The sequence below is a fragment of the Rhinoderma darwinii genome, chromosome 1 (genome assembly GCF_050947455.1).
Source record: "Rhinoderma darwinii isolate aRhiDar2 chromosome 1, aRhiDar2.hap1, whole genome shotgun sequence".
Classification (NCBI taxonomy): Eukaryota; Metazoa; Chordata; class Amphibia; order Anura; family Rhinodermatidae; genus Rhinoderma; species Rhinoderma darwinii.
The window spans coordinates 380,848,062-380,873,993 of NC_134687.1; the positions used below are offsets into that span (position 1 = coordinate 380,848,062).

Consider the following 25,932-nt stretch of genomic DNA (forward strand, 5'->3'; position numbering starts at 1 on the left):
TCTGTCCTTCCTGCATAAAAGACGACAGAACCATATGAGGTGCCTGTCCTTTCTGTATAAAAGACAACAGAACCATGTGAGGTGTCTGTCCTTCCTGAATAACAAAAACATCATACCCATATGAGGTGTCTGTCCTTCCTGTATAAAGACAAAAGACCCATATGAGGTGTCTGTCCTTCCTGTATAAAAGACAACAGACCCATATGAGGTGTCTGTCTTTCCTGTATAAAAACAACAGACTCATATGATGTGTCTGTCCTTCCTGCATAAAAGACGACAGAACCATATGAGGTGTCTGTCCTTTCTGTATAAAAGACAACAGAACCATGTGAGGTGTCTGTCCTTCCTGAATAAAAAAACCATCATACCCATATGAGGTGTCTGTCCTTCCTGTATAAAGACAAAAGACCCATATGAGGTGTCTGTCCCTGTATAAAAGACAACAGACCCATATGAGGTGTCTGTCTTTCCTGTATAAAAAAATAACAGACCCATATGAGGTGTCTGTCCTTTCTGTATTAAAAACAACAGACCCATATGAGGTGTCTGTCCTTTCTGTATAAAAAAAAAAACAACAGACCCATATGAGGTATCTGTCCTTCCTGTATAAAAGACAACAGACCCGGGGGTCGGAGCTTGCCACGCTTAGTGATGGACGTGTAATCCCGGCACTCCGCACTACATCCACTGACTCTTCAGGACATTGCCTCAATATCTCGCTATCATGGTGAAGACTGGAAGTGACAAGACTAAGGATCTTTCAGGTACCCCCAGATCTCATAAACAGTCGACTGACATGGATAAATACTTTGAGAAGTAGCTGCCTTCTTCGGAGGGTAGATCTAAGATGGCACCGACGTCCTCACACTGTGAGCAGGCGGAGGAATCAGAAAGCTCTAGCGTTCCTTCTGATTCGGCTTGGGATGCTGACTCTGTACCGATATCCAGGGCTTATTTGAAGAAGACGTTGCTACAGGCACTCATGCCAGTGATGAAAGATTTATCAGATATTAAATCTGACATGCATTATATTGGCCACAGAGTAATGGCGCTGAAAGAAGCTCAAATCACAACTTCCAAATATGGCGCTACTGTGCATAAAGAGCTCTCTGCTCATCAAATGCATTTAAATAATTTATACCTACACCTGGGAGATCAAGAAAATCGCAGTAGAAGGGGACATGTCCGGTTAAGGGGAATCCCGGAGTCGATCGACCAAGATGCTTTACCTGTTGCTGTGGCTGCTATTTTTGGCTCGTTGTTGGGGGCTGAGCTAGCTATATCTGTAAACTGTGGAAAGGGTACATCGAGCCCTTCGACCCAGACCTGGTGCAGGTGAACCACCACGTGATGTAATTTGTGGGATTCTTAGCTATGTCCCCACGGCGGCAATTTTACGGGCAGCAAGAGATGCTCAGGAAGTTTTGTATGAAGAGACTAAGATCTTACTCTTCCAAGACCTGGTGGCGAGCACTTTGGCCAAACGTTGTGTAAAGGGAAGTGTCTATATATATATATATATATATATATGTATGTATATGTTATATGTGTGTGTGTATATATATGTATATATATATATATGTATATATGTATACACATATATATAATATATATGTTTATGTATAGTACATATAATGTATCATGAGCCAGGGCTGTAACAGCCCTGGTCATGAATACGGTTGGAAGCAGAGCAGGACAATTAGCATGTCCCTGCTTTGTTAGGAAACCATGGAGACAAGGGATAGTTATCCCCTGTCTCCATTTCAAGTCTCCCGCGCGCACGGACTGTCTCGTGCGGGCTCTCATGAGTTGGCTGGTGATACATTATCACCATGCCGACCCATGCTAGCCTGGGGCAAGCGCCACACTCCCCGCTGCAAGCGTACCGACAGGGTTAAATAGCCCTGCATCGGTACGCTCAGGAGCCGAGCTCAGGAGCCGAAGCTGAAGAAGATCAGCTGAGAGCTGCCTGCCTGCCTCACACACACATCACGGCTCAACTCTCTCTCTCTCTCCTCCAAAGACCTGTGTTCCTGCTGCTGCCTCTGCTGCTCCACAAAGTCACGCTAAGTATCAAGTGTAGCAGCAGCTACACTTAACCCTGTCTCTCCTGCTGTAACCCTTGCTTCCCTGAGTTAACCCCTTGATACTGTCCCTACTGTCCCTGAGTTAACCCTTGTTGTCCCTGAGTTAACCCTTGCTTCCCTGAGTTAACCCTTGCTTCCCTGAGTTAACCCTTGCTTCCCTGAGTTAACCCCTTGCTTCCCTGAGTCCCTGAGTTAACCCCTTGCTGTCCCAGAGTCTGTCCCAGAGTCCCTGAGTTAACCCTTGCTTCCCTGAGTTAACCCTTGCTTCCCTGAGTTAACCCTTGCTTCCCTGAGTTAACCCCTTGCTCTCCCTGAGTAAGTTAACCCCTTGCTCCCCCCAAGTTAACCCTTGCTGTCCCAGAGTCCCAGAGTTAACCCTTGCTGTCCCAGAGTCCCTGAGTTAACCCTTGCTGTCCCAGAGTCCCTGAGTTAACCCTTGCTGTCCCAGAGTCCCTGAGTTAACCCTTGCTGTCTGTTTTACACAGTAACCCATTCCCCTTGTTCCTCCTTATCCCGTATTAACCCTTAGTGTATAGGGAAAGTTGTATTAGGAGGGAGTGGGATAGAGATAGAGAGCGTGTGAGAATCACAAGTAACTTATGTTTATTGTGTTGTAACGTAACTGTATTCTGTGTATGTTTATGTAAGTGGGTGGCGGTATAATATCTTGATACCGTGTTTATACTGTAAGGTGATTAGTTACTGTATTATACATATGAGAGTGATTACTGTATGTTAATAAATATTACCTTTATTCACTATACGGTCTTATTCCCTTGAGTAGCCGCTAAAGCAATTAGATCGACGTTAGTATAAGGAAAAGGTAGGGGAACTAGGCATAACCCTAGTGACCCTAATTATAAAGGCGGTAGTAATAGTGGGTGCCACTAACCAGTGAATCCCGTTTTCACCCCACCCCCTTTAACATTGGCGAGCCAGCCAGGAGACTATATATATATATATATATATATATATATATATATATATATATATGTAACCGCTTTAACATTGGCGAGCCAGCCCATACTGCTTTCAATTGTTTCTGTCTTTTGTACAATAAAGTTGTGTTAAAACGTGAACTGCAGATAGGCGGCGAGGCGTGGACAGGTAACGTACATACACGGTGTAGTGTTGGGTTATACTGTGCGCCTAGACCTTTTTGAAGTTCAGACGAGTAACACAATTTTATTTAAGGCTTGATACAGGATATAATTGATCAGCGAACCTATTGTTTTTTGTTTTATTTTCTGAGGTATTAACGTCTTTTATTTTGCTTTGCGGCATGCTGCTCTACGGCGACGAATCGTCGGGCGAGTGAGCAACTTATACAAAAGAGTTTGCAGAAGTATCAACGTCGGTGTTCTTCCGGTGAAGTCCAGCTGATCGGGAAAAGGCGTTCCGGAAGAAAAGGACCTTTTTCAAAACAGCGGGTGACAAGGAGGACAACGCAGACGGAGAAGACTTCTGCAACAGTGAGTATGGACTTCTCCACACTTAAACACCTCGCCAAACACAGTAAATTTAATCCAGTAACACCCACGACATACAAGTCAGCAGGAATGCTGTGGTCCACTCTGCTGGACGAGGCTTATGCACATGATAAGTTGTGTATTAGCAAGAGGAGTGTTCTTAACAAAACCTCCAAACGTCTCCACATGCTCGCTAAACTTATCTGTGTGTATGAGGAGACGTGGAAACCTGATCACTCAGAAATGAAGAGAGATTCCCCAAATCTTCACTGCCATTGTTGTGTCAACAATGTGAAGCAGGTTTGTGATTTGCAGACACAACTGGCAGAGAATGCCCAATGTAGAGATCAGCAAATTTGCATGCTGGAATCGCAGGTGATAGATTTGAGAAATCGTGGTGATGATATTGATGCACGGCTGACTGGGTCTTATGCTGTGATCAATGCGTTTAAGGTTAAGGCAGCATCTACGGATGCGATCATTGCCAAGTTGAATGATGAGCTTGCTGCTAGGTCACAATTGGTTGCCAGTATGCAAAACATCATAAAAGATTTCTCAAAAATGTTACCGGCCTTGTCTTTTTCAAGGCCTGATTCCGCTGTAAGTTTGCCCTCTACAGGGCAAAAAGGGGGGAGTAGTAAGAGTGATGGATCAGATGTCACAAATCATGATCCCATCCAGAAACCTGAAGGTAACATTGTTACGAAAGTGTTACGCAGATGTAAGCGTACGATATTTAGAAGTGTATCCCTGGCCATGCAGAACTTTAAGAGATCATGCACTGCTGACTGCCCTAAGTCCAGCAGAGCATGTACTGTTAAATGTTTTGCATGTGCCGGATCAGGCCACATTGCGAAGTACTGCGAGTCTTTGAGTACTAAGAAATGTGGTCCTGTTAAATGCTTTAAATGTGGTCAGATGGGACATATTGCAAGGAACTGCCACGGCATAAGCAACCATGGAAAGCCCAGTGAAATGGCAATAGAAAATGGCCACGTCAGAACAAAACGTGGATTTAGACAAAATGGCTGCACAAGAGTCTCCTTACAGCCTTATGTGCTCCGCCACGTACTTAAGGGTCTAAATGACCAACCACAACTAGGGAGGAGTTTAGGAAGTTGGCCATAAATTGCATGTTCAGTCTGGTGTTATGTCTGTAATGGTTGTTTATGGTCTGTTGTGTTTGTCCCCAGTTGTCCGTTTGTTTTCATTTGTGTTTTTATTTTGTGGTTCTTTCACATATTCTTTTGTGGTATATCCCTGGTTATCAGTAATATGTATTTATACTATATGGCTGTTGCCTGTATTTATAATGCATAATTAGAAAACCACTCCAGGAAAACAACTGGAGAATCAACCATCGGATAGTGGTGTATTTGCGCCCAATGTTTTAATTACTCTCTATTAGGATAACGTTGAAGTTGTTATTATACTGTGAACTCAGGTTGGGCGGTGCGAACAGGTAACATAAGTTCACGGTGTAGTGTTTTATGTTATTCTGTGCACCTAGACCTGGGGGGTTCAGACAGGTAACACAACTTCATCTGAGGCCTAATGCGAGTGCAATTAAATACAGCGAATAACAGTATGGCTGATTCTTTTGTGTTTAACTGGAGTTAGGAAACTTTGGACAGGGGGAGGTAACCCTGGCATTACACCCATATCTTGATTTTAAGATAATGGGTTTGTAAGACAGGGATATAGTTTCACAAACCTGAGAATTGTGAGGAACCACAAAAACAGTGCTTCATCCACAGCTCCCCTCGGATATCCTGACAGACACCAGTGTTGGGATACCGAGGGGTCCTGTGATATGAAGGCTAATCCAATGCCCTCCTCAAGACATGGGTCAAGGATATTGGTGCTGGTATCTAATGCAGAATGCCACGCGACTAACTGCACCGAAAGAGGCATACTCCTCCCAGGAGCATACTGTACCCTTAATCCCGTATTAGGCGTTGATGTGGCGGATCAGAAGGGAAGAACTCCAGTGACACCTGAAAAAAGGCTCGACATCCGTCCAGACACCCCTGTGAGACTCCAGACGATTCCTCTTGGGTTTGGCATCGAACTCTCCTGCTAGACTTCAATGAGGAAGAGGATATCTTGGAGAAACTGAAAGATTCCCAACACCAAGCCACTATTCAGTTGGAACATGACACTAAAAAGATCACAGGAATTGTGAACAACCTTGACGCGGACGCGGAAGTGTCTTGGTGGGAGAGCTTGTTTGGATATAGTCCCAAGGCCACTTCCTTCTTCAACTTGCTCATCCACCCAGTGATAATCCTTCTCACTCTTGTGGCGATTATGTACGTTGGACTGTTCTGCGTCTACCGACGAATGAAAGGACTGGTTGACCAAATACAACGAGGTCAAGCAGAAAGCCACGAATACATTCGTAGACGGGGTCTAAGGACATAGTGATACAGTCCTGCGACCCAGAATTGTTTATTATTGTATGTGTATATATATATATATCTGTAAAGTGTAAATCTTAATCAATGGGTCGTACAAAATTTTCAAGGTGTACATATAGACATTCTAGGTGTTGATATGTGTCCGCAACATAGGCATACTCAGTGAGGACGTGCCCGTCCCACAGCGAGTGAGTATGTACATGGAGGCGGGCATATATTTACAGCCTGTAGTCACCTCATTTACATGTGTACCTTGCACGTGTTTATGGAGGAGTAGTGTGAGATGCTGTTTGAGCATGAATCTCTATATGTACATAGACCTATGGTTGGTGGGGGAATATTTTTGTATGTTTGGTTATTTTTCACTTTGTTTGTATGATTGGGTAGTGTGTAGGTACCCTTAGGGACAGGTAAGGTATTCCCACACCCTTGTAGGTATTTGCCACCTCAACCTGAGAACTGGTATGGTCAATATGATGATGGATTGAATGTCAGAGGGGAAATGGAAGGCGATGCTCCACCCCACAGTAGATTCCTGGGTACCAAGACCTCACCTCCTCCTCGGGGATGATAACCTGCCATGATGAAGACCTGGATATCGGCCCACAAAGATTGTTTCGTCTTCAATCAAGATGCTGGGAAAAGTTGGAAAAGTAATGGATCATGTACAAAAGGTTGTTGAAAGGCGGGCTAAGCCATTCCAAGGCTGACCATATGAGGGCACAAGTAGCCTTACACGGGTCGGCATGCTAAAATTGGATCGGCCACTGGAAAGACCTGCTGACGCCACTTAAGAGGAAGAAACTCCAAGCAAGAAAGAACAAGAAATCTGCGGTTCATGGACTTTGAGATTTTCAAATGAGCTTTGTTCGTTTGATGAGCTTTGAGGCTTCATTCTATGGACTGTGAGTTTATTTTCAACTTCGTCTGATGAGCTTCGAGGCTTCGTTCTATGGACTATGAAGGTTTCTTCGTTCTATGGACTATGAAGGTTTCATTTCAACTTCGTCTGATGAGCTTCGAGGCTTCGTTCTATGGACTGTGAGTTTTATCTCAACTTCGTTCTATGGACTAGGAGATTTAATTTCATCTTCATTCTGTGAACTTTGAGGTTTCGTTTCTTTGGAGACTCCAGAGTCAGAGGACTGGCGGGAAGGTGTCCTTGAGGAGATAGCTGATCTCGAATATCTAGGTCTAATAGTATACTTCCTTCCATCTCAGACCATTACCAGTAACCGGGGAGGTTGAGGGGGTAAATAGAACCCCACAAACACTTCCCCAAATTGCATTGTCGAGTCCCCGACAACAGGGGGATTGTAAAGGGAAGTGTCTATATATATATATATATATATATATATATATATGTATGTATATGTTATATGTGTGTGTGTATATATATGTATATATATATATATGTATATATGTATACACATATATATAATATATATGTTTATGTATAGTACATATAATGTATCATGAGCCAGGGCTGTAACAGCCCTGGTCATGAATACGGTTGGAAGCAGAGCAGGACAATTAGCATGTCCCTGCTTTGTTAGGAAACCATGGAGACAAGGGATAGTTATCCCCTGTCTCCATTTCAAGTCTCCCGCGCGCACGGACTGTCTCGTGCGGGCTCTCATGAGTTGGCTGGTGATACATTATCACCATGCCGACCCATGCTAGCCTGGGGCAAGCGCCACACTCCCCGCTGCAAGCGTACCGACAGGGTTAAATAGCCCTGCATCGGTACGCTCAGGAGCCGAGCTCAGGAGCCGAAGCTGAAGAAGATCAGCTGAGAGCTGCCTGCCTGCCTCACACACACATCACGGCTCAACTCTCTCTCTCTCTCCTCCAAAGACCTGTGTTCCTGCTGCTGCCTCTGCTGCTCCACAAAGTCACGCTAAGTATCAAGTGTAGCAGCAGCTACACTTAACCCTGTCTCTCCTGCTGTAACCCTTGCTTCCCTGAGTTAACCCCTTGATACTGTCCCTACTGTCCCTGAGTTAACCCTTGTTGTCCCTGAGTTAACCCTTGCTTCCCTGAGTTAACCCTTGCTTCCCTGAGTTAACCCTTGCTTCCCTGAGTTAACCCCTTGCTTCCCTGAGTCCCTGAGTTAACCCCTTGCTGTCCCAGAGTCTGTCCCAGAGTCCCTGAGTTAACCCTTGCTTCCCTGAGTTAACCCTTGCTTCCCTGAGTTAACCCTTGCTTCCCTGAGTTAACCCCTTGCTCTCCCTGAGTAAGTTAACCCCTTGCTCCCCCCAAGTTAACCCTTGCTGTCCCAGAGTCCCAGAGTTAACCCTTGCTGTCCCAGAGTCCCTGAGTTAACCCTTGCTGTCCCAGAGTCCCTGAGTTAACCCTTGCTGTCCCAGAGTCCCTGAGTTAACCCTTGCTGTCTGTTTTACACAGTAACCCATTCCCCTTGTTCCTCCTTATCCCGTATTAACCCTTAGTGTATAGGGAAAGTTGTATTAGGAGGGAGTGGGATAGAGATAGAGAGCGTGTGAGAATCACAAGTAACTTATGTTTATTGTGTTGTAACGTAACTGTATTCTGTGTATGTTTATGTAAGTGGGTGGCGGTATAATATCTTGATACCGTGTTTATACTGTAAGGTGATTAGTTACTGTATTATACATATGAGAGTGATTACTGTATGTTAATAAATATTACCTTTATTCACTATACGGTCTTATTCCCTTGAGTAGCCGCTAAAGCAATTAGATCGACGTTAGTATAAGGAAAAGGTAGGGGAACTAGGCATAACCCTAGTGACCCTAATTATAAAGGCGGTAGTAATAGTGGGTGCCACTAACCAGTGAATCCCGCTATTACCCCACCCCCTTTAACACGTTGTATTCTGAAGCCGGTTACAGAGGCTTTAAGGGCTAAGAAGTTACCTGTCCGATGGCTTTATCCCTTTGGACTCGCTACCATGAAAGATGGTCGACAAATCACCATTCGTACACCTGGGGATCTGGATAACGCCTGGCGCAAATTAGGGATTGATCTGTCATGGATGCCAGTATCGTTGGGTTTATTGTCGCCACCTTTGCAAGACCCTTGGCATTCTTCATCCAAGGCCAAGTTTCCGAGAGGCAAGAAGACGCGTTTGGCTGAGGACACTTGATTGATGTCTTTGGATGTCTTTGAGTGGTTTCTTTACTGGCTTCTGCCTATATTGTTGTTGTTGCTTGTAAATGATGGGGGCATTTGATTTAACTTAATTTAAACCCAGTAAGCGAATGTAAACTTACCTTGGTAGGTTGGAGGAGGGTTTGATAATGTTTTATTAAATGATGCATGATGATTTCCATTACGAGGGATAGTGGATAATTTCTTGCTATGTTATCCTTTCTTCATGTACCCTCCCAGGTCTTTAATTTGTATCAGACAATGCATTCTACAGTCGATTTTGGCTTGTGCTTTAATATCATACAATGGTTTGTATGGCCCTCTGTACATGTTTCACCCCTTCAACTAGTATATCATTGAGGTGATTAGGTTACGTATTAGTATACGGATTAGTACACGGTTTAATTCCTCTGAGTTTTGAAGAATCGGTGCGATCCTTTGTATAACATGGCAATTTTCTTCTCTCCCCCCCCCCCCCTCTGGCAGGGGATTTTTTGGATGCTATTTTCGGGATGATATGGAGGTTTCACTTTGATATAATTTATTGTTTTTTTGTTATTGTGTATATTATTGTCTATTTAGCTTTGTATCTCAGGTGTTTTTTTTTTTTGAATGCTCCCTTAATGTCATGATGGTCCTTTATATAACGTCCCATGGGTAGATTGCGGATATGCTCCTTCAGTGTGAAGGGGTTGAATCCCCCCCAAAAGAGGTCTTGAATATTTAATTCATTAAAGTTTAACACTCCTGATATATTACTGCTGCAAGAAACTGATTTCCGTCCTACACACCTTCCAAATCTGTCTAAACAACAATATTCCCAATGGTTCCATAGTACTTATTCCTCTATGTCAAGGGGGGGGTCTCTTTGGCCATTCATGAGGACAAACCCTTTAAGGTAGATGCTTCTTTGCTCGACCCCATGGGAAGATATGTATTCTTGAAGGGCCACATCTCCAACATAAAGTTTACGTTAGCAGCTGTATATGCACCTAATGTTGGACAAATGTCATGGTTGCGTAAAACTCTTTGTTCCCTTAAAACATTTAGTGAAGGGTATCTTGTTTTTGGAGGAGACCTTAACCCCTTAAGGACGCAGCCTAGTTTTGGCCTTAGTGCTCAGAGCCCATTTTTCAAATCTGACATATTTCACTTTATGTGGTAATAACGTCGGAAAAATCCTATCCAAGTGATTCTGAGATTGTTTTCTCGTGACACATTGGGCTTCATGTTCGTGGTAAAATTTGGTCAATATATTCAGTGTTTATTGGTGAAAAATTGCAAAATGTAGGGAAAATTTTGAAAAAATAGCATTTTTCAGAATTTAAATGCATCTGCTTGTAAAACAGACGGTTATACCACCCAAAATAGTTACTAGTTCACATTTCCCATATGTGTACTTTAGATTTGCATAGGTTTTTGAACATTCTTTTATTTTTCTTGGACGTTACAAGGCTTGGAACATAAACAGCAATTTCTCATATTTTTAAGAAAATTTCAAAAGCCTTTTTTTTAAGGTACCTCTTCAGTTCTGAAGTGGCTTTGAGGGGCCTATGTATTAGAAACCCTGATAAAACACCCCATTTTAAAAACTAGACCCCCTCAAAGTATTCAAAACAGCCTTTAGAAAGTTTTTTAACCCTTCAGGCATTTCACAGGAATTAAAGCAAAGTGGAGGTGAAATTTGCAAATTTCATTTTTCTTGCTGAATTTCAATTTTATTCAATTTTTTTTCTGTAACACAGAAGGTTTTACCAGAGAAACACTACTAAATATGTATTGTCCAGATTCTGCAGTTTTTATAAATGTCCCACATGTGGCTCTACTGCGCTCGTGGACTAAAACACAAGCCCTAGAAGCAAAGAAGCACCTAGTGCATTTTGAGGCCTCTTTTTTATTATAATATATTTTAGGCAGCATGCCAGGTTTGAAAAGGTGTTGAGGTGCCCAAACAGTAGGAATCCCCCAATAGTGACCCCATTTTGGAAACTACACCCCTCAAGAAATTTATTTATGGTTGTTGTTACCTTTTGACCGCATAGTTTTTTCACAGCACCTATTTGAATTGGGTTGTGAAATTAAAAAAATTACATTTTTTCCAATAAAATGTCATTTGTGATCAAAATTTCTTATTTTCACAGGGAACAAAATACCCCATTTTGTTGCCCAATTTGTCCTTAGTGCGGCAATACCCCATTTATGGTGATAAACAGTCATTTGGGCCCATGGGAGGGCTCAGAAGGAAAGGAGCGCTATGTGTTTGTTGGAGTCCAGATTTTGCTGGATTGGTTTTTGGGTGCCACGTCGCATTTGCAGAACCCCAGAGGTATCAAAGCAATGGAAACCCACCAAAAGTGACCCCATTTTGGAAACTACACCCCTCAAGGAATTCAAATATGGTTGTTGTTACAATTTTGACCGCACCGTTTTTTTCACAGCACCTATTTGAATTGGTCTGTGAAATGAAAAAAATTACATTTTTTTCCTATAAGATGTCATTTTTTTATTAAAATTTCTTATTTTCACAGGGAACAAAATACCCCATTTTGTTGCCTAATTTCTCCTGAGTGCAGCAATACCCCATTTGTGGCGATAAACGGCCGTTTGGGCCCATTGGAGGCCTCAGAAGGGAAGGAGCGCTGTGTGTTCTTTGGAGTGTAGATTTTGCTGGTTTGGTTTTCGGGTGCCATGTCGCATTTGCAGAGCCCCAGAGGTATCAAAGCAATGGAAACCCACCAGAAGTGACCCCATTTTGGAAACTACACCCCTCACGAATTCATTTATGGGTAATGTGACCATTTAGACACAATCGTTTCTTCACAGAACTTATTTGAATTGGGCTGGGAATGAAAAAAAAAAATATTTTTTCCAATAATATGTTGTTTTAGCTCAAAAATTCTTATTTTCACAAGAAATAAAATACTCCATTGTGTTGCTCAATTTGTCCTGAGTGCGGCAATACCCCATTTGTGGTGATAAACTGCCGTTTGGGCCAATGGGAGGGCTCAGAAGGAAAGGAGCGCTATTTGTTCTTTGGAGTCCAGATTTTGCTGGATTGGTTTTCGGGTGCAATGTCGCATTTGCAGAGCCCCAGAGGTATCAAAGCAATGGAAACCCACCAGAAGTGACCCCATTTTGGAAACTACAGCCCTCGAGGAATTTATTTATGGGTGTTGTGACCATTTTGACCCCATATTTTTTTCACAGAACTTATTTGAATTGGGCTGGGAATTAAAACAAAATAAATTTTTTCCAATAATATGTTGTTTTAGCTCAAAAATTCTTATTTTCACAAGAAATAAAATACTCAATTTTGTTGCCCAATTTGTCCTGAGTGCGGCAATATCCCATTTATGGTGATAAACTGCCGTTTGGGCCCATGGGAGGGCTCAGAAGGAAAGGACCACCATTTGGCCTACTGGGGATTTTCTGGTGCGAAGTCATGTATGTAGAAGCCCCTGAGGTACCAGTACAGTTGAAATCCGCAAGAAGTGACCCCGTTTTAAAAACGACACCCTTAAGGCATTCATCTAGAGGTGTAGTGAGCATTTTGACCGGAGACATACACCCCATAAACTGTAATGTGGGTTCTCCTGGGCACGGCAATACCCTACATGTGGCTGTTATCAGCTGCCTGGGCACACAGCAGGGCCCAGAGGGGAAAGACGAAGGGGGATAAGCTGTGCAGTGTACATCAGGGTAAGTAAAATTTGGGTAAATTATAAACCAAGGGATGTATGATAAATTTTAAAACACTCTTTCATACAGAGCTCTGGTTTTTCAGGACACGTGTCACATTGATAGAACTTCTCCTGGAAAGTGTTGCCCTGGTACGATGCGAGTGGCCCCACTTCCAGAAGTACTGGGTGCCCCCCCCCTTCTTGGTTCCTAAAGATTAGGTTCTTGATAATCACCTCTTGAAATTCCAGGAAAGTTCCCGTCTGGCCTGTACATCGACGTAGCACGTACACATTGTACAAAGCCATCTGTATGCCAGCTTCTTATACCACACCGCATGGCGCTGTAGGGCTTCAGGACTTGATCTGACAAGTCCACCCCTCCGATGTACCTATTGTAGTCCAGGATGCAGTCTGGTTTGGGAGTCTCTGTACTGGTACCTCGTACAGGTACATGGGTACTGGTGTGGCCATGTATTGTAGTCAATACAAGGACATCTCTCTTGTCCTTGTACATGACACACAATATGTTGCTGCTAGAATGTGCCCTGCTCTCACCCCTTCTGAGTCTTAGGGAGGCCTCTCAGATTTCTTCTAGCAGTGCCGCATGCCGCAGGACTTCTGGATGTGAGGCAGTTGAAGAGTGGGACGCTGGTATAAAAATTATACAGGTAGAGTTGGTAACCCTGGTCCAGCAGTGGGTGCACCAAATCCCACACAATTTTTGCATTAACTCCCAGTAAGGGTGGGCATTCTGGGGGCTGAATACTGCTGTCCTTCCCTTCATATATCCTAAATCTGTAGGTATACCCTGATGCACTCTCACATAGCTTATACATCTTCACGCCATACCTTGCCCTCTTACCCGGCAGGTACTCGCGGAATTGAACCCTCCCTTTAAAATGTACCAAGGACTCATCAATAGAAATACACTTCTCGGGGGTGTATGCTTGGGAAAACCGGACACTGAAACGGTCAAATAGGGGTCTCCGTTTATACAAACGGTCAAAACTGGGGTCATCTCGGGGTGGGCGCTGCTCATTATCAGTATAATGTAAGAAGCAAAGTATTGCCTAATTTATTTATTTTTTTAGGTTACAGTTCAGTTCTGAAGTTGCTTTGAGGTGCCTATATTTTATCAAACACCCCATTTTAGAAACTAGACCCCTCAAAGTATTCACAACAGCATTTAGAAAGTTTATGAACCCTTTAGGTGTTTCACAGAAATTTAGAGCAAAGTAGAGGTGACATTTTCATTTTTTTTTTTGTCAGAAAATCCTCTTTATACCATTTTTTTTAAAACACAAAAGGTTTTATTAGAGAAACGCAACTTAATACTTATTACCCAGATTCTGCAGTTTTGAGAAATATCCCACATGTGGCCCTAGTGCGGTAATGGACTGAAGCACCGGCCTCCGAAGCAAAGGAGCACCTAGTGGCTTTTGAGGCCTCTTTTTTATTAGGCACCATGTCCGGTTTGAAGAGGTCTTGTGGTGCCAAAACAGTGGAAACACCCCAAAAGTTACCCCAATTTGGAAACTAGACCCCTTGAGTAATTCATTGTAGTTTTCTTGGGGTGTATGCGGCTTTTTGATCAGTTTTTATTCTATTTTTAGGTTGCGTGGTGACTAAAAAACAGCAATTCTACTATTGTTTTTGTATTCTATTTTTTTTACAGCGTTCACCGTGCGCTATAAATGACATATTCACTTTATTCTGCGTGGCGATACGATTACGGCGATACCATATGTTTATAGTTTTTTTATGTCTTATGGCGTTTGCACAATAAAATACGTTTTGTAAAAAATCATTCACTTTTTGTGTTACCATATTCTAGGAGCCAGAACTTTTTTATTTTTCCATCAATAAAGCCGTGTGAGGACTTGTTTTTTGCGTAACGAACTGTAGTTTCGATCGGTACCATTTTTAGGTACATGCGACTTTTTGATCTCTTTTTATTCCATTTTTTGGGAGGTGAAGTGACCAAACAATTGTGATTGTGGTACGGTTTATTATTATTTTCTTTTACGGCGTTCACGTGCGGGATAAATAACGAAATAATTTTGTAGTTCAGGCCACGGCGATACCAATTATGTATAATTTATTTGTTTGTTTATATATTTTTATTAATAATAAAGGACTGATAAGGTAAAAAGGGGGATTTTTACTTTTAATACTTTTAAAACTTTTATTTTCTTATTTTTACACATCTTTTTTTTTACTTTTTTTTTTACTTTATTACTTTGTCCCACTAGGGGACTTGAGGGCAGGAGGCCCTGATTGCTATTCTAATACACTGCACTACATGCGTAGTGCAGTGTATTAGAACTGTCAGCTACTCACTGACAGCAAGCATAGTGGGTCCTGACTTTGTCAGGACCCACTAGGCTTCCGTCGATGGCATAGCCGGATGCCATTGTTTGGTGTCCGGTTGCCATAGTCACCATCGCCGGCCGCTATCGTGTTGCAGGCCAGCAATGGCAGCTTTACCCCTAAAAAGCTGCGATATCTATTGAACGCGGCTTTTAAGGGGTTAATCAGCGGGGACACAGCGATCGGTCCCCGCTGTAGGAGCTGTGACAGCTGCTGTATGAGACAGCAGCTGTCACAGCTCCTGTATGTGTCGGGAGGACGGCCGAAACGGCCGTTACTCCCGAGACGTACGATTAGGTCATGGAGCGCGAACGATACAGCTGCCATGACCTAATAGTACGTCCAGAAGCGGGAAGGGGTTAATGTTTAGATGGATCTCCCTTTAGATTCCACTTCCTCTACTACTCCTGAGTCTACTTCTGCTATGCGTCAACTTAAAATTCTTCTGTCACAATTGGGGATTGTAGATGCGTGGCGAGTTAGGAATCCTTCACTGAAACATTATACTTTTTATTCCCCTTCCTCATGGATCCTATCATAGGATTGACTACATATTTATTCCCATGATTCTCATTCCATCATTGCTTCAAGCTTACATAGGTAATATTACAGTCTCGGACCATGCTCCGATCTCTCTTTCACTAGAGTTGTTTAATTTGCCCCGAAGGGAATGAACCTGGAGATTGAATGATACCATTATTGCAAATAGGGAACATAGTCATGCTCTTGACCTGAAACTAGAAGAATTCTTTTGATTTAGTGATACTCCACAAATCTCTAGGCCCATTCTCTGGGAGATGCAAAAATTGCCCTGTCTTCTCACGTTAATAAAAAAAAGGAATGCCCAAATCCTTGACTTACTTCAAAGAATATCTCAATTGGAAATTTTGCATAAAAATTCTAGCTCGGTTGAGGATTATCGTGCGCTCTGTAAGTTAAGACAGCAACTAAAAGATCATTTGAATGTTAAAGCGGCTAAAGCTTTTTTAGCTGCCCGTAGTCACATGTACCTTCATTTAGATAAAGGCTCTAAATTGATGACCCGGCTGATTAGACAAAAACAATCTAAAACATTTATAGAGGCTATTAAGGATGAAAGAGGGGTACGAGTGACTGCTACTCCGCTTATAGCGAAGTCTTTTCAATCCTTTTATTCCTCTCTATACAATTTGGGTGGCTCGCTGGGGGGGCCTGTGTTGCTGCCTCATGAGAGGAGAGAGAAAATTGATAGATTCTTGGCATCTATTACGGTACCTGGCCTTTCTGAGTTTTATTGTGGAGTGCTCTTGGCGCCTATCACTAAAGAGGAAGTGGAGAAAGTATTGAATTTGATTCCATCTGGGAAGATCCCGGGTCCTGATGGTCTCTCTATTTCGTTTTATAAAAAATGTAGTCAGCAATTGATACCGAAGTTTGTGGAGGTCTGTAATTCTTTACTTTAGGGTTCTTCCTTCCCTAAACAAGCATTGGAAGCTTTTATAACTATTCTTCCTAAGGAAGGGAAGGACCCGGAAAGTTGTGGGAGTTATAGGCCTATCTCGCTCTTGAACTGTGATGTGAAGTGGTGGGCAAAAATTTTGTCTCTTCGCATTCAATCCTTATTGCCTCAAATAGTAAATGAGGAGCAGGTGGGATTTGTGAAGGGACGGGAGGGTAGGCACAATGTTAGTAGGGTTTTACATGCTATTTGTCAAGTAGGGCGCCGGGGGCACTCTATGGTCCTTCTCGGTACGGACGCAGAGAAAGCTTTTGATAGGGTCTGTTGGGAGTACATGAGGGCTACCTTACTTAAATTTCATTTTCCTCCTCTGTTTATTAATGCCATATTTTCTTTGTATGCTTCCCCGTCTGCTAGAATTCAAGTGAACGGCTCTTTGTCAGACTACTTTTCTATAACGAATGGGACCCGCCAAGGTTGCCCTCTGTCTCCATCTTTGTTTTGTATGGTGATGGAGACACTTCTTGCGAAACTTCGACAGACAGACGATATTGAAGGTCTGCGATTGGGGAATCATACTCATAAGTTGGCAGCCTTCGCGGATGATCTGTTATTGATGGTCATGAACCCTCTTGTAGCCTTTCCATTGATAATAGATGTCTTTAATAATTTCGGAGAGATTTCTAATTTTAAAATAAACTATGATAAATCAGAGGCTTTAGGTGTTAATTTACTTGTTACTCAGCTTTCTGCTTTGAAATCTAGTTCTCCTTTTAGGTGGCCTTCAAATGCTATTAAATATCTGGGGATAATGATTTCAGCTGATATGTCCCAACTTTTTTCACTTAATTTTAAGCCTCTTCTTTCAAAAACCCATAAATTTCTTTCCCAACTAAATATCCCTTATGTCTCATGGATAGGACGAAAGAATTTACTTGCAACTTATGTGCACCCACAGATCCTGTACACAATGCAGAGCCTTCCTATTGAGCTTCCATGTAGTTTTTTCAATAGCTTTAAAAGTCTTTTCATTAAATTCTTATGGAATGGGAAACATTCCCGATTGGCTTATAGGCTCCTTACATTTAAAAAGACACAAGGTGGGATGGCATTACCTGACATAAGGACGTATTATGGAGCGGTCCAATTGTCTCGCTGGTCACAATTAGCCAATATGTCTTTAGGGGCTCTTCAATTGAACATGAAAAGAGCGCTCCTCTCAGAGTATTTATCTCACTTGCTATGGGTGAAATTACCGTTACCTTCGAAGAAGGTCTTAATTAGTGTTCTGACTCGAGGGATGCTTAAAGTATGTCAGAGGTCGAGTGCTCTGGCCATGTCTAGTGGAGGTCTCTCCTCACTAGCTCCATTGGCTGTATTGCCACATTGTGTTAGTAAAATGCAAAATGTTTGTTCTTTGATATGGCAGGAACTTAAAAGTTATAGTGTGGCTGAGGTAATCGTGTCTCCAGATTCACCTGATCTGGATGCTCTTATGGCTCAACTTCGGAAAACTTCTCCCACTCCTTCTCTCACTATTGTTAATGTATCTTTTCTACATAAATTCAACTTTGACTCAGTGTGTCGCAAATTTCTGTCTGATAGGCCGGCCTCGTACCCAGATCCCACGTGGCTAGTAAATTATTCTCTTTTACCCAATAATCCATCTAGACCTCTGTCTAAGATACACTCGGGTCTCCTCCTACAGACCATACTTCATTAGAGAGTGGGAATGTGAGTTAGGTATTACTTTATCGCAAAAAGAGATTGACTTTGTACTATCTCATTCACATGGGTTCTCTAGATGTGTGAGGTACCTGGAAAATTCGTATAAATTAGTTACGAGGTGGTATCGTACAGCCGCTTATCTTTATAAAATACATCTTACTTGTACGGATGTCTGTTGGAGATGTGGCCTAGGGACAGAGACGCTTTCTCATATATGGTGGTTTTGCCCTAAAGTTAAGAATTTCTGGAATCAGGTGGAAAAGGCTATTGGCAATATTACAGGGAATAATCTCCTGTTGTCTCCAGAACTGATATTTTTGTGGCTACTGATGAAAGATTTCGTGCCCTCGAAAAAGAACTTGATTACTTTCATGATATCCACTTCAAAACTTCTGATTCCTTTGTACTGGAGGAAGGCGGACCCACCTACGATAGAGTTATGGTGGTCTAAAATGCATCAACTTTATAGACTGGAGGAGTTGGTTGGCTGGAACACTTTCCCAAGGGATAGATTTCTTAAAGTATGGCAACATTGGAGACAATACCTAGAGCAATTACCTAGTTGTGGGGGTAAGGGGACCATAGTTTCTCCTTAGGGGAATAGATATTGGTATTAACATTTACTAAAGACCTTTCTATGTTCTATGTTTAGTATATAATATTCAAAGGATAGATGACTATTTTTATTTTATCTCCTCACCACCTGAGAGGTTGTGTACCTTATTATGTGTTTATGATTTTAGTTTTATTTCATTAGGTTATTATTATTTGATATTCTTTAGTTGTACTATATTATCTGGATAACTATATTTAGATGTGATAATTTGGAGGGGGTCCTAGTGGCAAGTTTCCACTCCATATTTCGCATGTCTTTGAATTAGATTATTATTATTTTGTTCTTATGCTGATGTGTTGGGGATTTCTCCCATATGCTTTCAGAAGATGTGTATACTGTTATCTGATTTATGTAAATTCACTGTATTGTGAGATTGTTTTCACATTGGATGTAAGTTCTTGTTTTGGTTTGTGTGTCAAAACATTTAATAAAAGACAATTTATAAAAAATAAAAAAAATAAAAAAAAGACAACAGACCCATATGAGGTGTCTGTCCTTTCTGTACAAAAAACAACATACCCATATGAGGTGTCTGTCCTTCCTGTATAAAAGTCGAAAGAACCATATGAGGTGTCTGTCCTTCCTGTATAAAAGATGACAGAACCGTTTGAGGTGTCTGTACTTCCTGTATAAAAAAAACAACAGACCCAAATGAGGTGTCTGTCCTTCCTGTATAAAAGACAACAGACCCATATGAGGTGTCTGTCCTTCCTGTATAAAAGCCAATAGACCCATATGAGGTGTCTGTCCTTTCTGTATAAAAAACAACAGACCCATATGAGGTGTCTGTCCTTCCTGTATAAAAGACAACAGACCCATATGGGGTGTCTGTCCTTCCTGTATAAAAACAACAGACCTAATAGAGGTGTCTACCCTTTCTGTATAAAAAAAACAACAGACCCATATGAGGTGTCTGTCCTTCCTGCATAAAAGACAACAGAACCATATGAGGTGTCTGTCTTTCCTGTATAAAAAAAACAACAGACCCATATGAGGTGTCTGTCCTTTCCGTATAAAAAACAACAGACCCATATGAGGTGTCTGTCCTTTCTGTATAAAAAAAAAACTACAAACCCATATGAGGTGTCTGTCCTTCCTCCATAAAAGACAACAGAACCATATGTGGTGTCCCTCCGTCCCATCCGGAAGAAGTTGAATGCAAGAACATGACTGATGGCTTTTAAAGATATCCAACATTTATCTCCGACATGTTTGCAGTAAAAAAAAAGGCACAACTGACTCCACAAAATTATTTTTAAAAGTTTCCCAGTACATTATATGTTACATTAAATGGTGCCATTAAAAATGACGTTTGTACCACATAAAAAAAACCCTCATATGACTATATCGAAAGAAAAAAAAAAAAGTCATGATTCTGGGAAAACAGGGAGGAAAAAACAAAAAAACTAAAACTGGCTGCGGCGGTAAGGGGTTAACAGTTGGGACTATTCTGATATTTTAACTCCTCAACTACTGCCATACAAATAAGCCACCAGACTGCATACCACCATTTAACCCTTTCAGGACGAAGCAATTTTTTTGTTTTTTTCGTTTTCGTTTTTTACTCCCCACCTTTCAAGAGGCATAACTTTTCTATTTTTATGTCAATGAAGTGGTGTGAAGGCTTATTGCGAGAGGAGTTGTAGTTTCTATTGGCACTATTTAAAGTACCATATAATGTACTGGGAAACTGAAAAAAAACTATTTGTGGGGTGGAACTGGAAAAAACTGTGATTCCTCCATTTTTTAGGGGGGTGTTTTGTTTTTACGGCTTTCACCGTGTGGTAAAAACGACATGTTATCTTTATTCTGCAGCTCAATACGATTACAGTGATACAAAATTTATATTTTTAATGTTTTACTACTTTTACAAAGAAAAAACTGATTGTTAGAAAAATATTAGTTTTATGTCGCCATATTCTGAGAGCCACAACTTTTTTGTTGATTGAGCAGTGTGAGGTCTTATTAATTGTGGGAGGAGCTGTAGTGTTAACTGGTACCATTTTTTATACATACAACTTTTTGATCACTTTTTATTACAGCGATTCTGGTGTTTTCATTTTTTTTACGGCGTTCACCGTGTGATTTAAATAATATTATATTGTATAAGTTCAGACTTTTACGGACGTGGTGATACCAATTTTTTTTATTGTTTTATTTTTTACATTACTTTAGAGGGAAAATGGGAAAAGGTTATTTTTTTAACTTTCAATATTTTTTGATTACTTGTACACTACTAAATCTTTGTTTAACTTTTTTTGCACTTTTTATTAGTCCCTCTAGTCCTGGTTCAAGTCCTTCTAGGGGAGTTGAACCACTGATCATCAGTATATTGTTATTTTCAAAGGCTTCCGTTAGAGGCAGGGCTTAACAGAGGCAGAAACAAGGCAGACCTGGGGGGCTTCATTAGGCCCCCGGGCTTCCATGACAACCATTGGCAGCCCACGATCATGTTGCAGAGGGGCGACGGGCTGTCGGAGGGGGCCGCCCCCTATTTCTAACGGCTTGGATGCTGCGATCGCTATTGACCGCAGCATTTAAGTGGTTAGACGGCCAGGAAGAGAGCGATCTCTTTTCCTGGACATTAGTGCAAGGTGTCAGCTGCAATATACAGCTGACACCCACAGCATATGGAGTGGGCTCAGCACGTGAGCCCGCTTCATACTTCAACTCCCGCACCAGGACGTGCATTTACGTCCAAGTGCGTGAAGGGGTAAAAGGAGCTTCTAAATAGGAATCTGCCTGATAATTGGTTTAAATAGTATTTTTACATTGAAAATAACTTTAAAACCATGTAACTTGGTAATGCGATGATGGCACAGGTGCATGGCTCGTTACAGTTACAGTACAATCATCAGAGCTGTGTCTTGTAACGAGCTGACCACCTGTGTGTCCATCACATGAACAGGACATATTTTTATCCCCTGAAAGAAAACAATGAAGAGCCCAATTAAATGAAGATCTTGAAAACCATGAGGAACTGATACAGAAAATATATTGAAAAATTGTATACCTTTTTATTATATATAGTAACATAGTTTATGAAAAAAAAAAAGAAACAAATTCATTTAGTTCAAACTATTATCCTGTAATCTTGATCCAGAGGACGGCAAATACTATTATGAGGCAAAAGACAGTTTTCCTCATCTTAGGTGAAATTTTTTTTTTCACAACTCCAACATGGCATACCGAATAAACCTCTGGACCAATAAACCGTCTACAGCAATCTAGTAGCCATAACTTGTAATACTATTACACTCCAGTCTCCATTCTCACTGCTCTTACAGTAGAGAATCACCTTCTATGTTTGTGTAGAAACCTTCTTTCCTCTAGACATAAAGAATGCCCCTTGTTACAGTATGATGATTAACCTTTATTTTCTGAAAATGTAATACCTCTTTAAATTTAGCATAATATAAGTATAACTGTATATGTTGAAGGAGAGTATATAAACCTGGCTTTAACAAGATCTAATGGGAGCCTGATTATCAGATAGTCTGGATTATTGGATGTTCAGAGTAAAGCATATAAAATGTACTTGTAAGAGTAAAAACCCTTCAGGATTCTGGTGGAATTAAGAGTGATACTTCAGTACAAGTGCCAGCATATCAGAATTTCTGGATTATTAGCTGTCAGATTAAAAGAGTTTCGCTGTATATACATACAAATCAAACTGCATAACCCATCATTCAAATTAACCATTGCGTTTCTGCAACACTTTTAAAGACTCCAGCAGAAGAAGAATTTAGGACAATTAGATTGCATTACTTATTCTAGTATTTGTACCAGTAGTAATAATAATAATAATACATGGATCCCAAGATAGTGGTGCTCCTAAAACAAGCAAAATGAAACAGGGTTATCTTTTTTTAGGAATAGAGGTGCACTGGTGCCTCAACTTGTGTACAGATATAAAGCTTTACATCAGAGGTGTACATTGCTTATGCTATTTCTATAGTGGAGGATAATAGGGTAAAGCAACTGATACACAGAAGATTAGTATAGTTCATGCAATTTGCTCTCAGATCATGTATCCTGCATAATGAACAATTGCTTTCCCAAATGACATTTCAAAGACTGGCATTAAAATGAAAATACAAGTGGCAGCAGCAGAAACATTTTCTAATTACTGAGCTAAGAATAAGGTGACAAAGATCCTATTTGTTAAGCACACTTGTCCTCTTTTATTGACAGACCAAGTACATTTCTGTAACTGTTTCATTAGTTTGGTGCTGCTCAAAGAGTTCAGTAACTGCACACAAATCACAGAATGCAAGCCCCCAATATATGGGATTCTATAGAACTAAAGTGCAAGGGAGAGTGTGAGAATCCCCTTAGTAGTCGCAGATCCTCTCCACTTAACTCTTATAGCAGAGAAATCCTTGAGGTCTTAATGCATGGAAAGCTGTCAATGAAAGGGATCAAAGTGCTGCATACCTTGCCAACCAAGCCCTCTCCAGGACGACCTCACACCGTGTTCTTACAGTACATTGGCTCTCCTTAGGTCTCAGAAAACCAGATGAGACTTTGTCTTGTGTGGAGTCCCTCAGAGACTGTCATGTGATAATGAAGAGGCAGCAGCAGGGGTCTCAGCATCTCTGTGATCAGTACAAAACCAGAGCTCCTTCTTCTCCTACTCATCTGCTTCCCCAGGCAGAGCCTCACCACCTTCCTTCTGTATCCAGTAGGAGCACATTGAGAAGGATGACACCCTGTATGACTGGATGCTGCTCAAGCTTGCTGATGACAGTCATTTAGCATCTTCTACTTGGTGAACTCTGCTCCTGATTCATGTCTGGAAGTCACATTGTATCTGAAGTGTGAAGAGTCTAATCCTCAAAGCTTCCCGACTACAGCGAACTTCTGCATCCTGTTTTTTCTTGAAAGGATTGCGAAGACAACTTGACCTGGACTTTATTGATAGCTCCTCTGAGCTAATATATGTTTTAAGTCTATCACATTAAGCTTTTTGCCTGTAATGTGAGACATTGTACCAAGTCAACCAGCAAGAGTAATTGTAACTGCTGAAGCCACAAGCATGCCTCGACCAGGGAAGAACTCGTACAGTGACCAGAAGCCACCTTACTCTTATATTTCTTTGACTGCCATGGCCATCCAGAGCTCCACTGAGAAAATGCTACCTCTAAGTGACATATATAAGTTCATCATGGACAGGTTCCCATACTACAGAGAAAACACCCAGAGGTGGCAGAATTCTCTGAGACACAACCTGTCCTTCAACGACTGTTTTATCAAGATCCCAAGAAGACCTGACCAGCCAGGAAAGGGGAGCTTCTGGGCTCTGCACCCAGACTGCGGAGACATGTTTGAAAATGGAAGCTTCCTAAGGAGGAGAAAGAGGTTTAAGGTGCACAGAGCAGAACATTTAGCTTCTAAAAATCACCAGATGATCCATTATTTCCATCACCAACCCAACCAAACTAAATTAGGTCTTCCAACTTCTGATGGCCCTGCGGTAGCTGGAATTGGAAGACTCCCCCACTTCCAGCCATATAACCAGTCCACCGGATTTAAGCACCCTTTTGCAATAGAGAACATTATTGGCAGAGATTATAAGGGGGTGATGACTTCTGGTCTTCCATTAGCTTCCATGATGCATCACTTGGGATATCCTGTACCCAGTCAACTTAGCAACATGGTCAGCTCCATGTGGCCACATGTTGGCATGATGGACCCTATGACAAGCATGGCAGTGTCACAAGAGTATGGACATTTTGGAGTACCCATGAAAACAATATGCCATGCTCCTACTCAGACAATTCCAGCTGTGCCTGTGCCAATTAAGCCAACAGCGTCGCTTCCACCGGTATCTGCTATCCAAAGCCTGACTGTAAATCCTTCTATTATGTGCCCCCCAACAGCTACACAGGCGGCTGTAGCAACCTCACTCCTGGATCAGTCACCGGGCAATCATTCAGACTGCAAGACTGGTATGCTGCACTCTGTACTGGTCCACTCATAGACTTCCCCTCATGACCAGGGATGCACTGCAACTCTAAAGGGGAGTAAATAATTTATTATATAATTATGTTATTTATGGGTTGTTGTTTTTGTTGTTTCAATGTATAGATTACCACACAGTGCATCTCAGCTAATAGTCCCAGCATTTCAATAACTCTTATGTAATATATATAACTCAATGTGTTATTTCCATAACGGATCAAAATATCTTAGTTGAGAGAATTGTCGGTGTGCACAAACTAGAGTAAGGTTCCTAAAATAAGTACATGACTATATGTTCCATGGGAGAGTAAGTACTTTATTGTACAATGTAGATGTATAGGTGCAGTAATGTAGATACTACAGTATGTCATGTCGCTTATTTTATTGATGCATTGTATACTTGTCTGAATGAAACATCCTTACTATCTGTCCTGATGGGTTATTAAATGCAACTTCAAAGCTACATTGTATATCGTTTTATTTCTATGTGTAAATATCAGTCTATTACCACATTGCTTGTACCATTCCTCTTACAGAGTGTGAATTGTAAGGACTACATGTTTTACAACGACCTGTTGATTGTGAGTGATTTCCCTTCACTTGACTTGGAAAAACGCTACAATTTATTGAGCTGAACATCCTCAATAAAATGTCACTGATGTACAATAGTTTAGATAATTGTGGCCACAAGAAAAAGGTTGTATTTAAAAAAATATTGTATTAATGGAAGGAAATAAGGGAAAAGAAAGAAAGAGGGAAAGAGAGAGAGAGAGAGAGAGAGAGAGAGAGAGAGAGAGAGAGAGAGAGAGAGAGAGAGAGAGAGGGGGAAGAAAGACGACAGATTAGATAGATAGATAGATAGATAGATAGATAGATAGATAGATAGATAGATAGATAGATAGATAGATAGATAGATAGATAGATAGATAGATAGATAGATAGATAGATAGATAGATAGAAAAGGAGAGAGATAGATAGATAGATGATAGATAGATAGATAGATAGATAGATAGATAGATAGATAGATA

The 25,932-nt window shown here is 41.3% G+C and overlaps 1 protein-coding gene across 1 annotated transcript; it reads left to right on the forward strand.

Annotated features, from left to right (window-relative positions):
• Positions 1-23,600: 23,600 nt before the first annotated feature.
• FOXB2 (forkhead box B2) lies at positions 23,601-25,335 on the forward strand. Its single transcript, XM_075852242.1, has one exon. It carries the CDS (start codon positions 23,979-23,981, stop codon positions 24,921-24,923), a length of 945 nt encoding a protein of 314 aa, XP_075708357.1. The 5' UTR covers positions 23,601-23,978; the 3' UTR covers positions 24,924-25,335.
• Positions 25,336-25,932: the final 597 nt, after the last annotated feature.

Excerpts from the sequence above, each read along its gene's own strand:
- FOXB2 (XM_075852242.1), top strand. The coding sequence starts at position 23,979 with ATGCCTCGACCAGGGAAGAACTCGTACAGTGACCAGAAGCCACCTTAC.